The sequence below is a fragment of the Glycine max genome, chromosome 13 (assembly GCF_000004515.6).
Source record: "Glycine max cultivar Williams 82 chromosome 13, Glycine_max_v4.0, whole genome shotgun sequence".
Lineage (NCBI taxonomy): Eukaryota > Viridiplantae > Streptophyta > Magnoliopsida > Fabales > Fabaceae > Glycine > Glycine max.
Window position 1 is genome coordinate 36,159,344 of NC_038249.2, and position 26,017 is coordinate 36,185,360.

Genomic DNA, 26,017 nt, shown 5'->3' on the forward strand with positions numbered 1-26,017 from the left:
ACTTATACAGATATTAAATTAAAATTAAATTCCGAATGAATTGGATAATGATAAGATGGAGGATTTGAAAAAAAATATTTAATGTAGTTATTACTTTAATGATATAACCTAAAAAATGGATAATATACTTTGTTATGCATATTTAGATAAAATTTTCTTAAATATATGATATTTATTTCTAATAGTAATCAAATTAAATTTTATAAAAATTATTATTTTTAGTTGAAATAGAATTAATAGCAATACAAGTTAATCTTTTAATGGTAATTGAATTAATTATAATACTAATTTTCGTTTTAATAATTAATTATGATACTATAAAGAATAACTTACATCATAATAATAGCAGTACAAAAATAAAAAACTTACATCATAATTAACTCGATTACTGATTGATGTTAAAAAGAATAAGTTATATCATAACTAATTTAAAAAAAAATATTTTTACGATAATTAATTTGATTATTATATTGTCTAAAAAGGTTAGGATGTGAAGTTATGATTATGGGGTGCCCCCGTAGAATAAAAGCAAATCGTGTACAAGAGAGTAAATTTGGCAAGTTGCAATGTTGGCAATATAGGGAATTTCTGAAGCTGGGTAAGTCTCAGACATTGGCTAGTTCCTTGAGAAATGCAACAACTTCATCTGGTGATCCAAGCGTATACCGAGCATTGGTCTGTGTTCGTCCAACGGCACACGAGAAGTAATTCTCCTTCTTCAGGTCAAGGACATTCCAAGATATCTTTTCGGGAGCCAGCCGACGTGGCCCGCGGCAGACATGATTGTTTCTTTTCTTCTCATTATTTGACACAGGGCGTTGTCCCTTTTTTTGGGATGACGACTTTGCTGCTCCATTTCTACTTGCTGGGTTCTTCAATGACGATACCCTCTCAACTGGAAACTTTACTCCTTCTGTTCCCTTGCTTCTTTGAAGACCCACACCTATTGAAGGTAGCTCTGGCTCAAAAAAGGCGTATATATCTTCATCCTGCTGCAACTGTTAGTGTTAAATTCAAGAACCAAACATAGCAATAGCAACAGAGATCAAGAATACTCCTTCAAAAACATCTACACTATAAGCATCACTGATTCTTAATGTTATCTCAAGTGTAGCCTAATTAGCAAATTGGCGGCAAGTGTAAAATACTCTATGCTTTCGTACTTCAGGAAAGGTTTGAATTTTAACCCAGAATTTTCACTAAATTTTAGAGCTTCCACTTTTTCCATTTTATCACAAGTTTTGTGCAGTATAGAGCATTATTAAGGCTTACTGAGGTAAAAGTTAAATCATATGCTAACTAGTCTTGCTTGCTATGGAAACAAATTACAATTGACAATTGTCGCATATGAAAGCATGCTCAAAAGAACATCAAAGCAAACACAACTTCTCATTAGACCAACAAGATAATAAAAGTAATTCACAAAACAGCAACAAATATCAAATGAAGATTTAATTCACCTTTGTCAGAAAATGTCCTATACACAGAACGTAATCAATTGGTGTTGTCATGAATTTACTGTGGACTATCTCACCTAGAATGCGGTCAATAGCTGCTCCCTGATTAAATTAAATAAAAGATAAGTGTATATATTTCAAATCACTATGAAAATTTTCAGGTGAAAACAGAACTGAGAAAAATCAACTATTAACAAGACATTACCTTTGTAACATTAGCAGCTCGCACCTCAACAGATCGGCTCCCTTGAACAACGTCAACAGATGCATTAGAAATTGGACCTGTCCAGAGATGCTGCAGCATGTCCCTCGCTTGCAATCTTCCAAACTCAGCATCTATATCATGGTGACAGGATCAGTAACTGGAAAGACAGCAGGCAAAACAAAAAATAGTCTCCCTAAACACAAATCAAGCACCTGCATGTCTGTAACTCCATACAAGTGAAGCTTCCCTTTCTTCAAAATATGATCGAGGTGTTCTGTCCGTGAAGTAATCAAAAACATGCTGCAAGCATAGGATCATCAATGTAAGTCAATATTGTGAAGGAGAAAAGCAATAAAAACATCAAATAAGCACCTTCACACTGTCAACCCATTCCATATTCAGTTGCTCTGGCATTGTTGTCATCCATTCTCCCTTTGAAGGGTTTAAAAACATCCCATTCTCTGCTGCCAGCCAGATGTCATATTCTTTGAAGTTCTGTAATAGCGATAAGTTAAAATTGGATCAAGTAGTTCAAAAAGAAGGAAGTAATAAATGTACCAAGAATTACTTCATCTAGAACTGCTCTACCACTTCCACTAAGCACAACAACTGTGGTCTTTGGGTCACTGCATAATTCTGCCAAGGGCAGTTTCAGTTCTGGATGCACAGTGAGTTCCCTTTCTTTAAACCGATCACCTTCTCTCTCAACTGGTTCAGTTAAAGTTCCATTGAAACCCTGCAGTGTGTATCACCAATGTGAAGGGAAAATGTTAAAAATTATGACAAATGATAGAGTTCATGATTTAATATTAGTGAAACATTGAAAAATAATAAATAATAAAATATATTGAAGTATTTGAATGGAAAAGTTTTTATTTAGGGGTTTTTAAAATAATGGAAACACAACTTTGGCATTAGATTCATTACTCTGATGAAGTCTAAAAATATCTTGCATAAACACACTTAACATGACACTCAATATTTTGATAATATAGATCCCATGGTCAACCAGTCTTTCAGAAACACACTTAATATGGCATTCATTCATCTCTTAATTTCTCTTGATTCCCCAACTACTTTTACATCTTAAAATGGTGTTGTATTTGTTCACAACTTCTTGTACTGAGATACTACAACCATTATCTTCACTCATTAGGCATCTTGTTCATCTTCTACAAACAACCACATTGTGCCAAGTCTATTACGAATTTTTAGACAATAAGAATTGGGCAGGTCAAGAAAAAAAAAATTGTCAGGTTCTTGCAAATTTCCTTATTAGACTCTCCTGAGATAAAACTGTTCCATGTCTGATAACTTTTGTCATCTTCAAGCTAAATTTATCCACATTTTACAACGGAGTTATTTTTTTATCAGTGTTATCAATGGTGGATGGAATAATATGGTGGAAGGCCAAAATTGCGCCATATAAACACGACATTGCAGCCTATGGTACCACCTTTCACAAATAGCCTATGGCAGTTGGCAAAAAATCTGCCACACCATTCCGCCATGCCCTGTCATTTAACATGGTTTTTTTATAATATGTGGTCATTTTATTAAATACTTTGAGTTTGCTTTGGTTCAAAAGACAGAGGAAGAACATGCAGTTTGTTTGATTTCAGGAGAAAATGGCTTAATTTACTAATAATGTTTCCCCTTTTCAACGGATGACTCATTCCAGTAAGTAATACACTTCAGATATAGTCTCCATTACAACCTTCCTAGTTTTCATCTAAGAACTAAGTCTGTTTCACTTTCAACATACCTGTCATCTAAGACCATTTATAAAACAAATTAGTGTTTTTCTGTCTTTCTAAAGTAGCTAGGCCTAGTAGGGGAACATTCAGACAAGTACTAAAATACTTGGAGAAGAGATAAAGGTTTAAAAGGGTTCCTTAAAGATTAGTATTCAAAGAAGTTATAAGCTTCATGATAAGACAGCATACCAAAATAAGCAACCGATTATTTGACTGCAAATAACGTTCAACTGCAGTCTCTGTTGGGAGCCGTGGTGGAACTTGTTTTGTCCTTATCTGTGCCTCGACAACAGTATCATTTAGTTCACTGCACATATGAAAAGATAAGAATCTATATTAAAAATACAAGCAGAAGATCTACTTCTTAAGAACATGTTTTGGTTCATAATCATAATCAGGTATCTACATGTCTTTCTACTATTCCTAAAATTACAGCATCACAAGTAAATAACCATCATATTTGAGTATAATTCTATCTACATGGTTTTATAGATTTCCCACAACCAACATAAGTCTTAAGATACAATCAAAATGATGAATATAATTAATTAGTCAAATCAAGCAAAAAACTTCCAGTAATGTTTAAAAAAAAGAAAGAAAAACAACTCCAGGATGGTTCAGAGACACAAGACAAAATTTTGAATCAGTATATATGAAATAAACAGGCTGTAATAAGATACATCACCTTCAGTATAAATCACAAAGTTGAAAGTTCTAATGTATAAGACCAGATATCAGGAATATTACTATGTAAATGTATACCTTACAAAAGTTTCTGCCCATTCCTGAGCAGTGTGAGTTTTTACATGTTCATAGTTATGCTTATGTCTCTTCTCTCGTTCTGCCGATGGCATATTCAGAGCCTTGGCAATTGCAGTAGCAACTTCTGTGATGTTCCAAGGGTTGACCAGAATAGCCCCAGCACCAAGTGACTGTGCAGCACCAGCAAACTACAAGAAGAATCCCAAATGTTAGATCAAGAGGATACTTGTCTATTTAAAACAATTGAGAATCATCCAGCTGAATATAGATATCTAGTTAAAAGGAAGAAATATGCAAAAACTACATTGAACAAATCATAGGCATTGAGAGCCTTCTATAAAAAAGAACTCTATAATCTTGACAAGAATAAAGAGATGAAACATTGTATCTAATTTGTCCAAATTACTTCAAATGGCTAAAAGTTTAAGATAAGTGCAGAGAATACTAATAAGTATATAAGACCAGATTTTGGGAATACTAATATGTTTATAAGGAGGGTGGGTTGTTTCAGGCAACAGATTCATGAACTTTTGTACGATGATAACCTGACAGACTGTAGGAGGAAAGTTCCAACTACTACCTGTTGAATCTTTTCTTTCTTAATTATTCAAAATTTACAAAGCCTGAATTGAGAAATTAAAAGTAGACAGATACACTATGAAGTTTCAGTAATTACTTCGCTGAGAATGAGAACCCCTTTCTTTTTATCTTGGCAGGCCACAAATTCATAACTTACAAGATTCATTCCATCCCTCAAAGATGTGACAAGTGCTACATCTGAGTAAGAAACAGGGAGAATGTACACACTATTAGCAGAAAGTTTACAATAAAATAAATGAATATCATCAACAAACAAACTTAATCCTTCAACAACAATTGAGAATACAGGGAAATATGTAATAAATTGGGGTTTAATAAACTTAGGGCGGTGCTCAAGACTTATTTGGTATACTTTCATCTTTTCTCAATATATATTGTCCTAAAATATAATATTTTAAACCTATCTTCATTTCACACAATGTTGAAAAAGCTTTTATATTTATCTACAGGGTGTATACACAAAAAAAAATTAAAAAATACTAGCGGCCAGTGAAAGCGGTCAAAGCATATTTTTGGTTGTAAATGTGGTGTATGTGTGACTTGAGTTTGTTAAGAAAGATAGCTTCCATTTTGTTATATTTCTCTTTGATGGTTATTTCCATAAACAACTTTTCCACAGTCAGCAAACAGGGCACAAAACACCAGAAATTACTGAAATTTTATAAATTTTACAAAACGAAATGAGCACAACTATACGTCATTAAGTGAAGAGAAAACAACACAACTCAGAAAAGAACATGATTAATTAAAAAATGCATTCAGGCTGTGATCAAGCAAGTAGAATATTAGAGATGCTTCACATAGGAGATAAAATTTTAAAAGACATGTACAAGCCATGATATAAGTGCTAGTGCAACCATTAGCAAATGAAGCATCATAAAGCAGTTTCTAACACTTCATACAGCATACATGTAGGGGGGAAAAGACAGAAAAATGTAAATAACATTTGCAATGAAGAGCTTAAGAGGAAAGGTGACATCCTATATATGACATTAAGAATCATGTCCAAAAGAACACTGAAACAAGCACACTCCATTTTAGATAAATAAGTATGCATTTACAAGCACAAGCTGACTATTCACACATGCATGAAGCTATCTTTGCACATGCTGACTATTGATTAATGGCAAGTTGACATCAGAAGCTACTCCCTGGACTTCGTTAAAAAGGAAAGGAAATCTAAAAGCACAAAAAGTGTACCCGTAACAGCATACAAAGCACATAGTGCATGAAAATCAAGAGAGCGATCCTGCAATCATAGCAAACTCATTAAGCTGTAGTATTTTAATGTGATTAATAATTAATAAAGGATGCAGGTTGATCATCAGATAAGCATAAAATATGTCAAATTTTATTTACATTTGATGTCATGACTTTCTAATATTCAAAGCACATAGCTATGAATTCGGGTGTAAATGAATTGAGTTATTCTTGGACTATTTTTGACTTGGTAAATGCTAAATCAAACTTATTTGTTTAACTAAAAAACACAAGTAAAATTGAAATTCAAGCTTAACATTAAAAGTTCTCTCACTCTCTCTCTCTCTCTCTCTATATATATATATATATATTCAACAACAAAAACTGTAATTTTAGATAATAAGTTATTTATTGTGTTACTCGGTAAATTGTATTTCTATCTAGAGTATTGTAATTTTATTTATTACTATCTACTACTTATCTAACTCTAGTATTGAAAGAGTCTTTTACTCTCTTATCTTCTAGTCTGGCATAAAAATGTCTACTAAATATAGAACTAATAAACTTTTAAAACATTAGAGGAGATGTTCATTGTCAAATAAAGGAAAAGAAAATAACCAAAAACCAAAAACAAACTAAACAAGTGAAACTCAAACTTCATATCTGTAAACAAGTCAAGCCTAATCTTTAGATTTGGCTCTTATAATGGCAAGAGACAAGCTTGAGCAAGTGCTCAACTTGCATCAACTTGTTACACCCTTTTCTATGAATTAAACCTCTATCCTTGGTCCTTGTTAGCTTCATACATCAACTGTGTAAAGTCCACAATATAAACAGGGAAGAAAAATTTTATTTAATTGAATTCAAATTTTATTCAATAAAGAGAAAAAGACAACTTTGCAATCAGTCCTGTTGTCAATAGCTGATTATTAATCCATTTGAATCAATTTCTCATGTTTTACAGTTAAAAATTAGACACCACATTAAATGAAAGTACATATACACCATATTCATATCTAAAAGATACCATTATCCTAATTTATAAAGGTATGGTTGCGAGTATAGAAACCAAGAGAATATGATACAAGTCACTGTGTCTGAAGAATTTTAGGATAAAAACAAAAAACAACTAAAAGTATATTTACACACACAAAATTAGTGTAAAAATACGTTAATATGCTTCATATACTAAGAACAAATATGCAACAAACTTAAATGCTTTAAAGGAGTTAAAAAATGTTTGCCTGGTTACCATGATCAACCAAAATAATATTAAAAAGAGCACCCATGGAGGGTTTCTGGTACAAATCTACAGATACATACCCAACACAGATAGAGTATAGGTACAATTGAAAATTTTAATTATGTTCATAGCTGTTATATTGCATAAAAAAGAAGCCCAAAAGCATAATTTTGACATATGCACTTTTCACTCATTGAAAGTACAAAAATCAGCATTCTTTCAATTCAAAGCTGTCTGTCAGTTAAGTAATTTATACAGTTGCACTTGCACCAATCAGCAAGTTGATTTGACATAGCTTAATATCTTTAGAGTTCAGACCAACCTGAAATTCATCTCTACTCATTTTCAGTTTTGCAACTTATGCAAACTCAACAAAGGTTTGTTTGTACCAATAGTTTGACCTGGGCACATCAAATGAACCCAGGATAAAGTCGAACATAAAAAAAGGACCCACAGTTCATATGTTGTCTCAAACATTTTTTTTATTTGCAACCATTACTGCTCAAATAGATAATCTAACAAGATATAATATATACAGAAAAGATAAATATTGAATTGTATGTGACAAGTGTATCAGCATTGATACAATGGATCATCAGATGATCACTGTCTTAAGAACGCACCAGGTGATGTATGGGAACAGTAGTCAGTTCTCCAAATCTGCCATTGATGCGACCAACAATTTCATGGACCTGGCTAGTAAGCTTTTGATCTGTAAATATGCAAGAAATAAATAAAAGAAAAAAGAAAAAAATTATGGGCAAGTGATGGCTGCTGAAGATATAAAATTATTCTTGGGCTGTTGGGCATCCACCTAAACTACTTAATATTTTTTGTAAAGTTGGTCACAACCAATTAGGCATATTCCCACAGGAAAACTATCCCAAACTGTCCACTGTCGAATCTCTACCTAATAGATTTTCCTTTTCATATAAACAGAAAATTTATCTTCCAATTCTTGAAACAACTTTAATACACACACACACATATACTATTTTCCTTACTACCCTAAGGATGGAACAAGGAAAAAAATGAAATAATATAAGTAGCATACACTCAGGAACATCTGTTCTTGTCGGCACAGCAATTTGAAGCAGAACAACTTTATCACGCCAATCACGATTCTCTTCCAAAAATTTTTCAAATGCTAGAATTTTTTGAGGGATTCCTTTAATCATATCAAGGCGATCAACACCTAACATTACCTGTAAAGCCAGGAAAAAAAGGTTAAGTGCTAGTCAAATTGTATAGAACCAAATTAAAGTAACACTTGGCTCTAAGAGCGGGCCAAAAGAGAATGTCATGACATGTCAAGCCAAACAAATACAATTTTATAACAAAGTCACTCCTATATTAATGCTCAGTTACTGGAAGAATGCAACATATTTTTCATAAATAAAGATTTAAAAATAATAAAAAGGACAGAAATCCTTATTAATATCACCCCTGATAGCATGGAAAATAGTTGTATGTAATACAAATGATAGTAAAGTGTATTTGTTTATTTTATACTAAATTTGTTTGAATGACAATGTTAAAAAAGAAAATTGAGAGTATGTAATACATCTTTGTTGGAAGTGTGAGAAGCAACTACATATTCACTTTCATTGTATATGTGAACTCAAACTTATATATACAAAGCCTTTATTAATTTTCTTTCTCACAGGATAGTTTTTCTTCCTTCAAACTCATATATCTTAAGTAATTTTATATAAACCCAATGGAGTAAGGGGGGGCTAGGACCAATGATTGCCCTCCCTTGAATCCATCATTGTATCCAACCTCACCTATTGAAATAAGGCTGGGTTTTAGTTATACTTATATTAACATGAGAAAAACACAACAGGAAACTAGTCATTGCAAACCCTGCAAATGGAGGTTCTAACTGGTAAAAAGTATGTGTATAACGAAAGGACTCTGAGATGAAGTTGCATTTCCCATGATTCTATGAGAATAAATTATAAGGATGGTGGTTCTTTGTGGCCACTGGCCAGCAATATGCCCCTAGAAGCCTTTTTCTGTTTCCTTTCTATCTAATTTATTTCAAATGATAACAATGTACTCCAGTGCAAATCACCTAATTCCATATCTATAATTAATAGTATTTAATTTCTCCCAAATTTTCATTACTCTATATAATCTTTAATTGATAATAGAAAAAAAATTCAGGGACAATCTCAATTAATAGGACCTAGATGAACAATACAATATAAGATGTAAGTATAACCAAAAAAAGCAGTTAATACAAAGTGAAAGATGCACCTTTCTTCCTTTAAATCTCTCTTGTAATTCTTTGATGTGTTCCTTCACTTGAGGAAGGTCAAGCGCACGTATGAATCGTTCTGAGTCTATACCTATTGGAAACTGACATACAGGGGTAAAAGAAGTAAATAAGTAGTTCTAATTTAAAGCTCATCATGTTAATTGGTTAAATATAGAGAAGAATCATTCAAATCAAAATGTTTTATGGAAGTTTGTTATAAAAATTTTAATAACTAATTTTCAATTTACATATGAAGCATGAGCATTAATGATGAATTTCGTGAGCACATACTGCTGCAACTCGAGTCAGCTTCCCCTGATTCTCAACCCCTTCAGGTGTGCCCTCAAGTCCAAGAATGCGTGTACATGCACTAACAAAATGTCGTGCATAGTCGTAGGTGTGAAAACTACTCAACAAAAGTTACACTTATCCAAGTCAGCAGCAATGGCAACATAAGAAAATGAAAATGATTAAACTGGAAAATACAACATATAGCATAAAAGGAATCACAAAGTTAGAGCCTAAGAAATGAGAAGTGTGTCAAATAAAACTGGAAATTGTCATAGAGGCAGTATACTGTCATTTCAACATAATTATTGGGGCATTATTACCAATGTATATTCACTATTCCACCTTGACTTCAACTAGTTTAAAATCAAACCAGGCCCCATCAAACTGTTTCAAATCACATGTTTTGCATTACTCTAACCAACGGTTTGACCTCAAAAAGGAAACTACCAACATTTCAACTGCAGTTATTAGGTTTATCCCCCATTGATTAGTAAGAAAGGAAATTAATAATGAAACTATGCTGTAGAATTTCACAATAACTCCATGGCTCATGGAAGTTCATGTTTCAAGTTAGGTAGGTGGTTGACTGCCCCCTCATTCATAACTAGTGGTTTATTGTCCCAACAGTGAATTCAGCACATGCAAAAATTCTTACTTATTGCCAAATAAGCATATAGCCATACACTCTAGGAGTTTTATGCACAATTCCCCATGCCAAAACCATCAAGGGGCCACATGAAACAATCTTATTGCAAAAGCATGCTGCATGCCCATATCAAACTCATTCTTTTAAGTGACAAAAATTAAACAAATAAAAAAAAAATCTTAAATAAAGGAGCAAACTGCAATTTACCCAACCAAATCAGCTGCAAGAACAGCATGCAAGAGCTCTGAGCGAGATGGCAATGTCCTGTGAATTTCAGAAGATGGAAACGGGGTATGCAGAAACCAGCCAACTTTCATTTTGCGGTTATAATTCTTTAAGCATTGTGGAAGAAACATAAGATGGTAATCATGGCACCAAACAACATCACCCTCTTCATAGTGTTTGTTTACAACAGCAGCAAACATTTGATTTGCTTTCTGATATGCTTCAAACTGAGATTGGAAACTCCGGGTGGTAGCAAGGCGGTCTTCTTGTGGAAGTCCAAGGTAATGAAAAAGGGGCCACAGAATGTTGTTGCAATAGCCATTGTAATATTGATGAACAATCTCTTCATCAAGAAATACTGGAATGCACCTCTGCGACACAGGTAACAAGCAAGAGAAAGATTAAAATAAGTAAAATCTACTGATGAAACAGCACAATAGTAAATGCAAAAGTTATTTCTAACATTGTAATGGAGAAACTGAAGTACCTTTTCGGCCAAAGCTTTTGTAAGTGCCTTTTGTCCAATCTCATCGGGCACATTGACCCCAGCCCAACCTATCCACCTCACCTCAAACTCCTTCACACCTTTGTTTAAAGAACTGGTGGTGTTATTCTTTGTAAATTAGGGGACCAAGTTCATCCCAAAAATGAAATAATTGTATACTTTCGAACCCACTTTCTAAATCCAATTATAGTTTTAAATCATATGGAAATTTCAGAGCAGATACATTATACCCTGAAAATGATAAAACTAAAAAGGTAAAGGCACAGAACAAGTACTATATGGTCACATACCTAAGAGAGCGCTCACCAGGCCACCAGCACTTATCTCCAAAGACCACAAATCCTCGCCTTTCCTTATTGCTGAGACTGGCAGCCTATTGGCCACCACCAAAAGCCGTTGTCTGAAAGGTCTCCCATCTTCCCTTGCGCCCCGTGCTGCTGCTGCTGCTGCTGCCACTCCTTCCAGGTATCGTTCAAAGGGAGCAGCAGAGTTACTATTATCTTCTCTTAAGCGCAGGTTATGCTCAGAATATTCACTAACCACATTACTAATATTATTACTATCAGGAGATGCCTTGCTGCTTTTTCTTAGCTCTCTTCCTCTCATAAGTCGTACATGACGATCCGGAACCGGAAAACTATTAGAATTACCATTGCACTTGTTCCCGGGCTTATGGTCACTCTGGAATCCAACCATTGGCGTTGAATATCAATATCGTAGTAAGTAGCCAAACTTCCTCCCCTGCATTTTGTTTGCAAATATCAAAATGACAAAACATCCCCAATTCAGCCTCTAATAAAAGTATAACAGTAGTGAAAGAAATTAAGAATCTAATTACTGAAAATTAAAATGAATTATAGACTATAAGGAGAAAACAGAATTCACGAAATTACAGAAGGCAACAAGAAGGGGTCAACAGGGTGGCCTGTTGAGTTGGAAATTATTTTCACATTCACTAGTTTATATATGCAAATGGGAATTACCGGAATCTCTGGGGTTGGTACATTCATGGAAATGGAATACAAACAAAGCAGAGAAATGGGAACAGAGGAGGATGTCGAAATACCGTGTAGTTTTTTTGATAAAAAAAAAAAAAACAAATATATTGCCCGAATGGTAGTAGTATATCGAAAAAAGTCGAGAAGTAAGAGCTGTCCATCTGATGCGAAAACTTAATAGAATAGTGAAAATTACAGGAACAAGTTCAAAAGGCCAGCTAAGGAGACGCCTCGGAAATCAGCGGACGCTGAAAGCAAACAGACAATTCTGGCTTAGTGTGTCAATTTCCAGCTGGGTTACTTAGGGGCAAAGGGCTTATAAGTCAGACAATGCGGGTACGTAGAGAGTGGGCAATCTGCAGAATCAAATGGTAAAGAAATAACAAAGTGAGAGAAGAAATAAAAGAGAAAGTGGTATAATCCTCGTGTAAGCTTTATAAGGCACATATAGCCTCACGGCCATGCAGGTGACACCCAAGATTGTGTTGAAAACAGAAAGAAAATATTTTACTCAGAAAAGTAGATAAATTACCCAACAAACAGAAAGAAAATACTTCACTCGGAAAAATGGATAAATTCCTCACCGTGAAAATGATCCTAGAACCAACCCCTTAACCTCCAACCCCATCACACTTACGTGTATTCTGGCCTTTTTTATATCCTCTTTAAAGAATAAATCACACTCACACTTGCAAGTTAATGAACATTAATGACAATTTTAATTATTATTTTTTAATTAATAATATTTTTTTAAAAGAAAATATTAATGATATGTTATTGTACTTTTTTTAGTAGATAATTATTATTATTTTTTAAAATACAGTATCTTCATTTTCAGAAATGTAAAATCATTTTCCTTATCTGTAAAAAAAATAGGATGATTTTTTTCTTAGATGATGATTAAGTTAGGGTATTGATTATTATCCACCCCAAAATGGAATGTTTGGGATTGATTGAGGAGGAAAGAAGAGAGTTGGGGAGAGAAGAGGATAAAGAGAGAAAATGTCAAATGTAATAATGATGTGACAGAAAAAAGAAAATAGATGAAAAAAAAATAAAGTGGAAAAGAAAGTACAATTATAATTATTCATATATTAATAAAAAAATGTATTTAGACTGTGATTGTGCAATAAAATTCTATGGGTTTATTAAACAAACTTATTCTCCATTAACTAGAAAAAAAAGCTTAATTGATATTTTTTTATTATGATATTGATCTGAAATAATTTATGTCGATAGTGCTGATTAATTTTTGTTAAAAGCTTAATTGACATGTATTTCTATGTAAATATTTTTTATTATTAATTAATTAAAAATCATATTTAAGATGACTTTAAAATAATTATTATAAAAATTAATAAATTTATCCTACATAATAATAATGTTATAAAATAGTTATTTAAAAAAATATAGACTTCCAAACATCTAAACTAAATTCAAGATATCTACTAGGTTGGGCTAGTGCGGGAAGGATTGTGATAGTATACATGAATTTATAGGGTCAAATCTCAATATGACTGATCTACACCAAATAAAATTCTAGAAAAAAAAGTTAATATTCACTTTATGTTGTTATATTTTTTGTTTGGTAAAGTGAGAATTGTGAAAAAATAGGAAAGAAAGAAAAGAAATAGATGAAAAATGAAAAGGTGAGATTGGTTGTATGAAAATAAGTGGAAAGAAATATAAAAAGGTGTATTGAAATGCACAATAATGGATAAGGGGAAACACATATTACATATTTTATGATTTTTTTTCAGGTCAAAACCATCATAAATTACACATCACAAATAAAAAATTTACAAGATGTTTAAAACAGCCCCAAGCATATAATAATCGATTTTCACAAAAGGATTTTTTTTCTCTTTTGTATTTTTTCTTTCATTATTTTTCTTTTTCTTAAACCAAACCCCTCAAAATTCACTTTATTTCTTACCTATATTATTCATCTCTTTCTCTCTTTCCTATTAACATTCACTCTATTTCTTACCTCTTCTTTGCTTATTAAACAGACCCAAAATGAATTTCAGGTTCCTGTAGGGGTTTTTATTTATTAAAAAGAAAAAGAATACGTCAAACCTCCTCCCTCTTTTTTTGACATACCAAAATCTTAGAACAAAGAAAAATATATATTCTAATTTTCTTTTAATAAACTAAATATAATAAATTAAAACTGTTACTACGTTACTACTATTTACCAACAAGTCATGCCAGCACATGAAAAACGACTGACATACGTCAGTTAATACTAATAATCACCAATGGTACATAAACATAGTATCCGTCAAAGCGGAATTTTAAAAGGGTTTTATAAATATTTTTGGGTATATGAAGAGTATACTCCGGCTGAAGGTTAAAAATAATCTTTGACAAAATTTTAGGGAAAGATACATGTAACATCAATATGTGACCATGCATACACCATAAAAATCAAAGTAAAGAAGTATCACAGAAAAACATTATATAATTGATTGAATAATGTGCAAACAAAAGTGGTGCTCTATTTATAAAACTTATTAAAAATGGTATTAACCAATTTCAATTAACACATATATGAATTTGAACTTCTAATTATATGTTTGAGCTAGAGAAAGTTATTTATTAATCATATTCCACTATGTTGGTTTGTATATACTAGAAATATAAACTTAACAATTTTTTCCCCTGTCCTTTTCTCAGCATTCTTGTACTTTTTTCTAATAACAAAACTACGACAGAATTATGTGTTACGAGAAAATTTAAATGAGTAGAAACCGTGGTCCGTGGATGGCTAAAGAATTTGAAACAAGAGAAATTAAATATGCAAATTCAATAATTTTAAGTACAAACTTGAATTACAAAATAATAAAAACTTTAAAAATGTTCAAAATCCTATAAATTAAATATTTTTGTTTTTTGCAGTTGTAAATCTTTAACCAATTTAACTAGTTTATTCAACTATATTATTCTTTTATTAAAAATAAACCTTGAAATTTTGGCAATTACTTGTTAATTAATATTTTAACGTGCAATATAACTGCATAAGACTCAAATATCTGATTGGTAAAAAAAAAAAAAAAAAGACTCAAATATCTTAACTAGCTGTAACAAGAATTGTTTTGAGGGGAGACACGTTCCACGATAAGGTCAGGAAGATGTCACAAGCATAACGGGAACTATGTACACCGACCAATAAATAGTTACCAACATGCACATTTAATTTAAGTCTGTACCTTTTTTATATAAAAGTATGAATGAATTTGTATTTCAGATAAACAAAAAGTGAATTATATATAGTCATATCAAATCAGACATATTATTAAAAATGCATGTATATCCAACAAAAAGGTGAGCATGTTCCAGAAAGGAAGAGCCTCCAGGAACAAATATCTTTTTTTCTAGGGGAAGACTCAACCAATGTTCATCATAATAAGTGAAACCGACCGCCAAACGATATTAGTTTTTAATACTTAATGCAACATTGTCTTATACTAAGCTAGTGTAAATATTAGAGCTATACTAATCCAAGAGAAATAAAATTAGAATCTTAACAAAACAACGAACCCGAAAACCACGATAACAAACCATATTACATTTTTTTTTTTTTGAGAAATACATATTACATGTTTAACAAAAAAAAAACATATTACATGTGACAAAAAGGGCGAAAAAGGTCCACTGGTTCAGGGAAAAACGACAAAAGTAGTAATAATTAACAGAAAGATTTGCAGGGCTATCAATTTTTTCTCTCCTAATGAAGGCAAAGGGAGTTCGCATTATTAAATTGCCGTAGCCAGATACGTGAAATCAAACTTTCAAAAGGAATGGTCACCCGTAAAAGCTATACATGGTGACCAGGGAATTCCAATAAACCACTGATTTTTGTCATAGATATATGCAGGTAGGGTAGGCACCACAAATTTTATGGCCCCATACAAAAGACATGTAGACAGCATGGCCGAAGATCTCATCACCCAGTGAGATCATTATCTCGACAATCTAATATGGGGCTAATGGGCAATACATACTAGCTAGGTTACTAGTAATTCCTGGGACGACAAGTTTGATGGTCGGATCGATATAAGTGCGTTCGGATGCACCTCTTATTGAATGATGTTCAACCAAACAATTAAAGTACTCTTGCTATAAAAATCCTCTAAAGTGAAAAAACAAATTTGAGATTCTCAAGTGTTAAAATCTCTGTCAATTCTTTTAAATCTCTACTCTATAATAAAAATATATTATATTAATAAAATTTATTAAAGGGTCAGAATTTCATCCAATGATAATTTCACAAAATGGATGGATTCCTACTATTCCATCTTATTATCGTCTTTTTTGTCACATAATTTATAGCTATCACTTTCTTTACTTTTTCTTTTTTCATCCTATTTTACTCTCTTCACCCTCAACTACGATTCACCTTAAAATCGGGTGAGCCTTTATTAGATATTTCCAAATTAAGTGATATACATGCTTCGAATCGGAATGTGTAAAACACAGAATGTTGAATACATCAATGTCCTTGTATCAATTCCCCCTAGCAACTGTAGCATTCTCACTTTCAAACAAAATAACAAAAACATATCTACTAATATGTTTATATGTATCCCAAATTGTAGAAAGGATGCGTCAAGACCCGAACAATAGGGTATATCTTTCTAGTAAAAATTAAAAAAACAAGCCGTCTTAAGCATTTCCTTTTTTGGTAAGAACCGTATAAAGCACTTTAACAAGCTTAACACAAGTACACTTTTGTCGTGGAAACTGGAAAGGACATTTCACGATGGAAAAACCGTTCTAATTCCATATATATTTTGGATATTAACCCAACCAAGCTACGGTACAGCTTTTTTTCAAGAGAATTTCAGGAATTAAGCTTCCCTCGGTCAATGAATATAATGAGAAAGAATGAGCTGACGAAATAGGAATGCGACTGCATTCTATCCTCGGGAAAAGTTGACTTGACTTCCTTATGAACATGATAATTAGTCGAAGCATCTGAGTTTAAATGACAGTTTTTAGCACAACAGTCGAACACAGAAAGTTGCACGTATGATGACCAACACCAAGAAAGAGAAAGTTCTTCCTTTCCTTTTTTGAAAAGAAAAATATTTCAAGGTTAGTACTTAGACACCTCAAGAAGAGCGGGAGGAAAAAAAATGTCAACGCATTGTTTATACTGTTCAAGGTATTCCAAAATCAAAACTCTTGGTAAATACTTCCTTTATCTTATAACCTCACTGAGTCATGATAAATGTATGTCACATTTTGCAGTGGATTGAAATGGAAAGAAAAGAGGAACAGAACTATCTATTGTGAAGCATTCAATCCTCAAATGATTCACATGAATACAATAATAAAAAAGAAATTCACATTCTCTTTTGAAAATTATTTATTTTACTATTACTATTATTATTATACATAAAAATGTCACACTTTAACTATGTCCCAATTTTACCGTAAAAAAAAAACTATGTCCCAATTTGAATAAGAAGCAGATAATGGATGTTGAAATATATTTTATCTCATTTATGATTTAAAATAAAGTGATAAAAATCATACGCATTATCCTTTTATGTCCTTTTGTGAGAAAGGTATTTATTATATAATAAAAATTTGTGAACTCAAATGCTGAAATGAAATTATTATTAATAATTAATTATTTTTATTCCTTAATAAATTCATAAAATTTCTATTTGATTCCTTAATTCTTTTATTTTTTTAAAATGTTTTACCAAAATATTTCCATATTAAACTCGTAATATTTTTTAAAAAATAAAAAATAAAAAATATATAAAATTAATAATTAAAAAAAAACAAAAAAAAACTAAGTGAGACTTTTTTATGAGAAAAAATATTAAAAATAAATAAATAAATGCTAATATTAGGAGAATCATACCCAATATGAAATGATTTTTTTAAAAAAAAAAGTGAAATGAAATATTTAAAACGTTTGTAAAACATATTTAAATATGTGTATGTAAAAACATACGTTTAGTCCACAGTTGTGCATAATTAATAGTTATGAAAAGATTACTCATATAATAAAATTATACAACTTGTATAATATTGTTTTTTATATTTTTTTCTTCAGATGGAACATTTTATTTCACATTTTTCTTTTACTTTTGTTTTGCTTTATTTATATATAAAATTTTTTCTCAATTTTACAAAACTCATCTCTTTCTTTCTTTTTCTCAAATTTAATCCTTTCAATATTTTAATCGTGTAATTTTTTACATTGGTTAAATAAAATTCAATATTCAATAGAAATACTTATGTCACAGTGAAGATGATACTATCACGTTAGTATTTTATTAAATATTAAATATTAAATATTAGTTGACAGAAGGAGAAAATATAACGAGGAAAAAATAAGGTGGGGTAAAAAATGAAAAAAGTGAGAACAAAAATACTAATAGCCTAAAAAAAGTTGTATAAAGTTTGTATGAAAATACTGTTGATTGTTACACCAGCTCATGTCCTTTTCATGAGTCTACAGGCTATAGTGCTATACCTCACCCCGCAGCTCCTGGACCAAGAGATACTAAGCTGGTACATTAATTCATCAGTTATACTTTTTCTTCTGAGCCAGTGGCAGTCAACTTGCTTGTGTCTATACTCTCAGTACAGATCTAAAAGATCCATTGATAATTGACTCTCAAGATTTTTATTCTCTCTAGCAGTATGGTTCACCATCATGCCCTATTAATTATCAAAGCGAATATGAATTGGAACGAATGGAACAGCCTTTTTGGTACGGTGGGTAAAGAAAACTCAGCAGAGCATAATAACGAAAACTAAGCCCCCGGTGGAAGCCAAAATCAAACGGAACAGTTCATCTCTACGTAGTACGTACCATCTCTCCAATAGTAATTAGTAAGCTGAAGGGGGAGGAACTAAAATCCAGAGGCCCAGTAAAATTTATCCATATCTCAGTACCAAGCACACGAAGCTTAGCACTCCAATAAGTATGACCATTTTCCCCTCCAATGATAGCTTGCATATCTAAGCTTCCTGATTTGACTACTAAAACTTTGAGGATGACTAACCTCATCCTAACCTTTATCGATCACCTAAGTTGAATTCTTATTCTTATATTATAAGACTTTAGCCTCTAATGACGAGGATGAAGCTGAATTACTGTATTAAAACCATTAAGCTACTAACCAGGGTTTTATAAAGAGCTGCGACTGTAATTTCGACAGTAATGTGAAGATTTTTTCATGCAACCACAATAATTGCCACTGCATCAACAGTATTTGTCTATAATTTCCTGTAATATAAAAAAATGAAAGGAAACAATAACCATAATTTAAAATCTTGTTACTAGATGTTTGGATTAAAGTTTATAAATTTAAATTTGGATTAAACTCAAGTTTGTAATCCTAAGTCATACTTCTCAAAAATTAAGTTTTTAGACAAAGTTTTATTCTCAAACATATTCTTGGAGAATAACCAAACATACTCTTATAATGATTTTACTCTCAAGCATACTTTTAGAACAAGCAAAAATCCAAACATTCCTAAGTATTTTCTATAAAAGCATTCCCATTACCATAAACAATAGACAGGCAGATTATGCATGGTCACATATGATTTGACCAGGCAGTGTGTTGAACCTCGAGAGAAAACTACTTGTAACTAATCTATATCTTAAATAGAAAACGGAAGAAACCTCAACTATAACTTTTTCAGGGTCCATCATTCCTGGCATCCACAAACTGCACCACATGGGTGCCCTGAGTGAGTCACATGTGCTGCTCGATCTACAGAGAAATTACAAGAGCCATCATCTTTTTTAACTTAAAAGCTTATCCTCAGCATCATAATAATATGGTGTTTGCTTCTTCTTTTTTTCTCTTTCCAAGTTCCCATTCCATCCTTCACAGGACAGCCAAAACAAGTTTTGGAAACAAGCTTCACAGAGTAAACTGAGAAAAGGTCTCAAAGGGCATTTCCAGGAACAAGTGGGCGAATTTTCGCGGATACGAACGCTCAGAGGCCAAAGAAGCAAACTAACAAACACCCTTGGGGACCACAAACCCTCTACGTGACGTCATTTTTGGTACTCCTTCTTCCAATATCTACCAAAAATATCTACCCGGAGAAGCTCGTGTAAACACAATTTCGACGCAATTTGACAATAAGTGAATAAACTGAGTTCTGGATTTTTCATCCTTCACTTCGCAGAAGCTTAAATAACGCGTCAACGATGTTTCTGATTCTAATTGGAAAATTCACATTTCTGTTCGAATTTATCACATTTCTAGAAGTGATAATGACGCATGGGAGAAGTTAAATTCATGAAATTAAAAAAGAAAAAGAAACTAGAATTTTCTAGCTCAGAGCATGAAAATTGCGTTTCAATGAACCGAGAAAATCAAACTGAAGAACGCTTGCAAATAAAACAGAGATACGGCAAACAAACAGAGGTCGTTTTCGTTTATGTTTTCTCTCTTTCCTTTTCGATTTTCGTTAAATTTTCACGGCAACCGAACAGAAACTTCTCTTGCTAGTTCAGAATTCATTCAAGTCAAACAGAAAACCAAAGCAAGATCATCACACAAAAAATTAAAAAGAAAATTAAGAAACGCAACAATCTCTAGCACTTCGACGGATCTAACTCTCTGATTCAAACACCGCCCAATAATATCACACAAACAGAGATATACAGCGAGAGAGAGGGAGAGGAATCTGACCTGAATGACGCCAAGTTCTAGAAAGTACGAACGCTTCTGCGTTGAAGTGAGGACGGAAGAGGTTCAGCAATTTGCGGAGAGAGAGAGAGAGAGAAAGAGAAGAGAGGTTTGTTTTTGAGGTTTCTTCTGAAAGAGGAATAGAGAAACGGAAGGGTTTTAAATAGAAAAGTAGAGAGAGAGAGAGCGCATTTAGTAGCAGACATGGCATGGTCACGAACGCATTTCTTTTGGCAGGGGCAGAGAGGTGTGGGTGGGGGGGCGAAGGAGTAGAGAGTAACCCTGCTTTGTTCCTGCCCAATCACTTGGAGGGAATTTGTTCTGCTTTTTATTGTTTTTTAAAAGTTTAAATTTCCTTTTTCTTAATCATAATGTAATTACAATATTGTTATTTAATTTAACACACACCTACGGCTGTGACATCTGGTTTTAGAAAGAATGGTCGATAGAAAGAAGGATAAAGATGGATGAACACCACCCATGTGTTATTAAACACCTTAAAAGAGAAAAGTGTAAGTATAATATGTGTGACATGATTTGATAGAAAGAGAGATACAATAAAATAGAAAAGTGTAAATGTGACAAATAATATAATCTTCACCTCCAAATTTCAAAAATAAATGAGCTTTCATTTGGAGTGGATCGAAGTGCATTTGATGTAAAGCTATGAAATTCGATCGAGTTAGTGATCTAGTTGAGGTAATGGATCAATAGTCCAACTAGTGGATCAGTAAGTAATCCGGTTTGACTTGATATATATTAAAAAAATTAAAATTATATATGTATCTATTATATATAAGTATATAACTAACATTATTTGATTAGGAAAAATTCATTCATACTCCAAAATCTAAAATAACAATTAAAATATTAAAGTTGATAACACAAATGCACAAAATAATAATTTAATAATACAATTACGCAAGTCCTGGATTTTTTTGGAGCATTTTTTCAAGCGAAACGGATTTTAAAAATCAATCCGTATTGCCAAGTTTAACTCAAATGGATTGGGTTATCCCGAGCCATATGCATAATTGATCCAATAATTAAATTGGGCTGATTATGCCACCAGATCCCAGTTGTCGAATCAAATTTTTTGATCTATAGTTTGATGTGTATCTAAATACGTGAAAAATGTGACACAACAAAGAGAAGTCTAACGATATATTTGTTTGTACGTCAATTACGTGATTTTTACCTCTGTGCAAATACTATTAGGTTTAGTTTTATGTGACTTCTATTCTTTGTATGTGACTTTTATGTCTCAAACATTTTTCCAAACATGCAATGAGATTTTAATATTTATTCACCAAGGCATGGACATTTAGTGTCTAACCATGTTTTAAATAACTTAGTTGACACTTGGTTTGAATGTTTTTTCTTTTCATTTTTAAATAAAACAGAAATATGAATGAAAATATGTTTCATTTAAATTTAGAAAGCATATTTTTTTGAAAATATTTTAAAAAACATGCCCAATTGAAAACAACAAATGAACCTTTTCAGTCTTTTATTTTAAAATAAAAACACACGAGCATCTTAAAGTATTTTCTTGTTGATATATTTTCTAAATATTAAAAATTTTAAAATAAAAATTATTTTGAGAAAATAAAAATAGAAAACAAAACGTCACCTAAGCATACTCACAGAAAGCAAAAAATTATAAAGTGCCAACATGGAAAATAAAAAATAATAATGAGTGTTAATAAAATATTTAAAGTGATAGAATGTCACGTATTACTATTGTTTCAAAAACAAGCACTTTCCTCCACTCAATTTATTCTCTTTCTCTCTAGTCTACTGATTAGCTACTAGTTTGTTTAGTGTGTAAAAGAACGGCAAAAGAACAAAAAATACCAGAACTCATCCATTGGAAATTCCAAAGAGGGAGCTATGTACAATTTGTTTAGGGCATATTCTTTTGCTTTACAACTTCAGCATCCTTTATGGTGTGCCTTGGGATGCCTCATAGCCTCGTAGGGCATTGCTCTAGTTGGAAGAATGGGAATGGATCTTGAGTTATGTGTTTTTGATAAAGATTTCACTTACCAGAGGGGGTGAGATATTAATAAGCACCAAATTTGTATGTATGTATATAGTGAATGAAAATTGATGTGATAAAATAAAGTTGGTTTTCAACCACCGTTTCATTTTCTGTAATTAAATTTTTCCTCTTCTGGATCAACATCTCAGTTATTCTCAAATCTCAATGACCCAACTGAGATCTAGCTAATAAATATGAAAAATTGGGCCCAAATGCAACTTTCTGAAAGTCAATAACTAACTACTAACTGATTATTAATAACTCAATTTACAAATGCTGCGCAATCAGACAAACCCAGATCATGAAATGCATTTAGATGTATAAGTTGATTATGCTGAAACACACGTCACTTAGCGCAAGACGTGGTTCCAAACACTCTTTGTTCTTGCCGCTATTTTAGGAACTATCCAACGATATCACCATATCTTAGTTATGGGAGTGTCCATGTGTGATTATAGGCACAATCAGAAGGGATGGATATCGTTAATAGTTAGGTTAGGACCTTATGTCTTAGGGAATTAGCTTAGTGTAGCTTCTGTTATTTACTTATTTCCTTATAACAGAAGAATATAACTGAATTAGTTGGCAATTAGATAAGCTGTTAAAGCTCTACAAAGCTTGTAATTGTTTCTAATGAGAAAGGCTAATGAGAAGTTTGTAACTTCTCACACACTATCTCTTCTACCTTTGTTCATTTTTCTATTCGCTACTTTTATGGTTTTCCATAGCCATCTTTGGCTTTGCATATATAGGTGTGCTTTCATATCAGATATACTTGAAGAAGTGGGGAGCCTTGCCCCCATGTTTCTTTCCTTTTTTAAAGAAATATTAAACTTTACTTAAATAAACTTTTAATTTTTATAATTTAAAAGATTTATTTTTATAGTAATAAATTTAAAATAGTATTTCTTTAAAATATTTTTTTATTTATAATTTGATTTTTTTCCAATATATATAAATGTTTTCTTTAAAAATGAAAGTAAACATAGTAATAATTAATGTATTACTGAAACAATTATAAAAAAAAATAGTTTGGCAACAGTAAATAATGAGGCAATTGGATGAAACATCGTTGTGACAGTGAGAGAATGATAAAAACAAGTACTAGAAAAATCAAATATAAAAAAGTGAGCGTATTAGTTTTTAAAAATAAATAGATAATTATGAAAAAAATATTAAATAAAAATATTTTAAAATAGGAAATATTCTTATTTAGGTGCTAGCTAGGTAAGCTATAATGATGCTTAGAGTAGAATTTTAGAAATGTTTAAAAGTTATTAAAAATAAATTGTTGCTATATCAACGAATCTATTTTTTAGAAAAAGAAAATAACTGGTAAAAGAAACTTTCAGCTAACTGAAAGGTGTTGTGAAACAACCTAACAAAGTAGAGAAATAACAAAAACAACTCGATACAAATTTGATTTTACTATCATAGGAGTGCTTTAAATTGTATACTATTTCCAAATTGTCTCCTGTTATCTTTTAAGTTTTAACATATATATGTCGTTTTCTTCTTTCCACAAAGTTAGGATTAGGAGTGAAAAAATTGGTTACTCATAAATTTTATTCATTTAAGGTTTTTTTATACATAATAATAAAAATAATAACAAGGGATTTCTAACCCACAAACTCATTTTGACATGTCTCGTATGATCCGCCAAGAAAACGAGTTAAGGGTAACCCATTAACCTTTTTCTTAAATAAAGATTTACTAGTAACTCCATTTAAGGAGTAATATATATATATATATATATATATATATATATATATATATATATATATATATATATATATATATATATATATATATATATATGGCATTTATAAAAAAATTTATCATATCTAAAATTCTTAGAAATATTTTAGATGATACTTTTTTAAAATTTGTTTAGTAGTTTTTATGAGATTTTTAGGTTGTCTCTTGTATTAATTACTTTTTTATTTATCAAAATACTGTTAAGTAATCTACAATAACTATTATAACTAATAAGATAAATGTATTCTCTTTCATGAAGATTGAATAATATGACTAACAAAAATTAATTAATTAGGTAAAAAATAATTAGAAAAGGGTATCTCAATAATATGATTAACAAATTTAATGGTGCAAACTAAATTAACTAATTTTTTTTATAAGTGTTAATTAATTAAAAGTGTGTTATATTCAGGTGTAGATCTAGAGATGGTAGATAATGTTTGTATGCATGCATTTTTTAATTATTCTTTTAAAATATTTTTTTTTCTTTTATGAATTATGTTATAATGGGTAAACCCCCTAATTTGCCAAGCAAGTACAGAGTGTCAAAGTGAACAACTTGACTCACTAGGGTTTACACACCATAAGTTGCTCAAAAAGTAATAAGTCAACCCGATTCAACTTACTTTATTGATGAGTCTAAAATTAAAGTATACAACCTGACTCAATTCATAATTAATTCTTGGTAATTAAGAATTAAGGATACATACAACTTAACTCAACTCATAATTTGATTTATGGTAATTAAAAATTAAGGAAGTCCACATATAATAAGTCCGTAGTTGAGGGAATATGAATGTAACTTACTCTAAAAAAATTATTCAAAATGTAAAAAAAATTAATGAAAACTTATCTTGAAAAATTCTTCATTTTTACAATAATTACTTTTTTACATCTATAATAATTACTTTTAAAACCATTATAAATATTATTTAATTAGTTGATCATATAAAAATTTTCACATCAAACTTAAACTCATAAATCAATATATATGAAGGGATGTCTTCTCATCCCTAGCCATTTCAAACTAAACTTGTCCCAATAGAAATTGTGGGAAATTGGGAAACTTGGTCAGCGTGTGACTATTCTCATAAACAAGAGAAAGAAAACAAAAATTATTGGGGGGAAAGAGGAAATTATCTGTGTTTGCAGGAAGTTCAAGAACCTAGTATACAAATCCCAAATGAATGTCGAGAGAAATAAATTTTTGTTTAGTCACATGCTACAAAATAATCGTAAGTGAAACAGGGTGAAGGACAAACGTACAATCCATTACACTAAAAAGATCATGTGTTATAATGAGATGGGGATACATTCAAAAAGGTGCTAGACCCACAAAGCGAGCAAAAGAAATCACCTCTAAAGAAAGAAAAAAACACAAA

At 31.4% G+C, this 26,017-nt stretch overlaps 1 protein-coding gene across 7 annotated transcripts; it reads right to left on the bottom strand.

Moving 5' to 3' along the window:
- Positions 1-448: 448 nt before the first annotated feature.
- LOC100789554 (alpha,alpha-trehalose-phosphate synthase [UDP-forming] 1) lies at positions 449-21,306 on the bottom strand. 7 transcript variants are annotated; one of them, XM_006594648.4, is made up of 19 exons: positions 20,837-21,134; positions 12,349-12,508; positions 11,445-11,895; positions 11,137-11,234; positions 10,632-11,020; positions 9,779-9,893; positions 9,487-9,588; positions 8,279-8,429; positions 7,848-7,936; positions 5,982-6,030; positions 4,858-4,958; positions 4,182-4,369; positions 3,609-3,726; positions 2,231-2,398; positions 2,035-2,157; positions 1,875-1,962; positions 1,663-1,793; positions 1,461-1,559; positions 449-992 (listed from the first exon to the last, which is right to left on the bottom strand). In XM_006594648.4, the coding sequence occupies exons 3-19, from the start codon at positions 11,848-11,850 to the stop codon at positions 606-608; spliced, it is 2,802 nt and encodes a 933-aa protein (XP_006594711.1). In that variant the 5' UTR covers positions 11,851-11,895; positions 12,349-12,508; positions 20,837-21,134; the 3' UTR covers positions 449-605. The 7 variants fall into 7 exon arrangements, with proteins under 7 accessions (XP_006594711.1, XP_006594712.1, XP_040864311.1 ...); XM_006594649.4 differs by lacking the exon at positions 12,349-12,508 and adding an exon at positions 19,305-19,410; XM_041008377.1 differs by having other exon boundaries at positions 449-989; positions 20,837-21,133.
- Between the last annotated feature and the right edge of the window lie 4,711 nt (positions 21,307-26,017).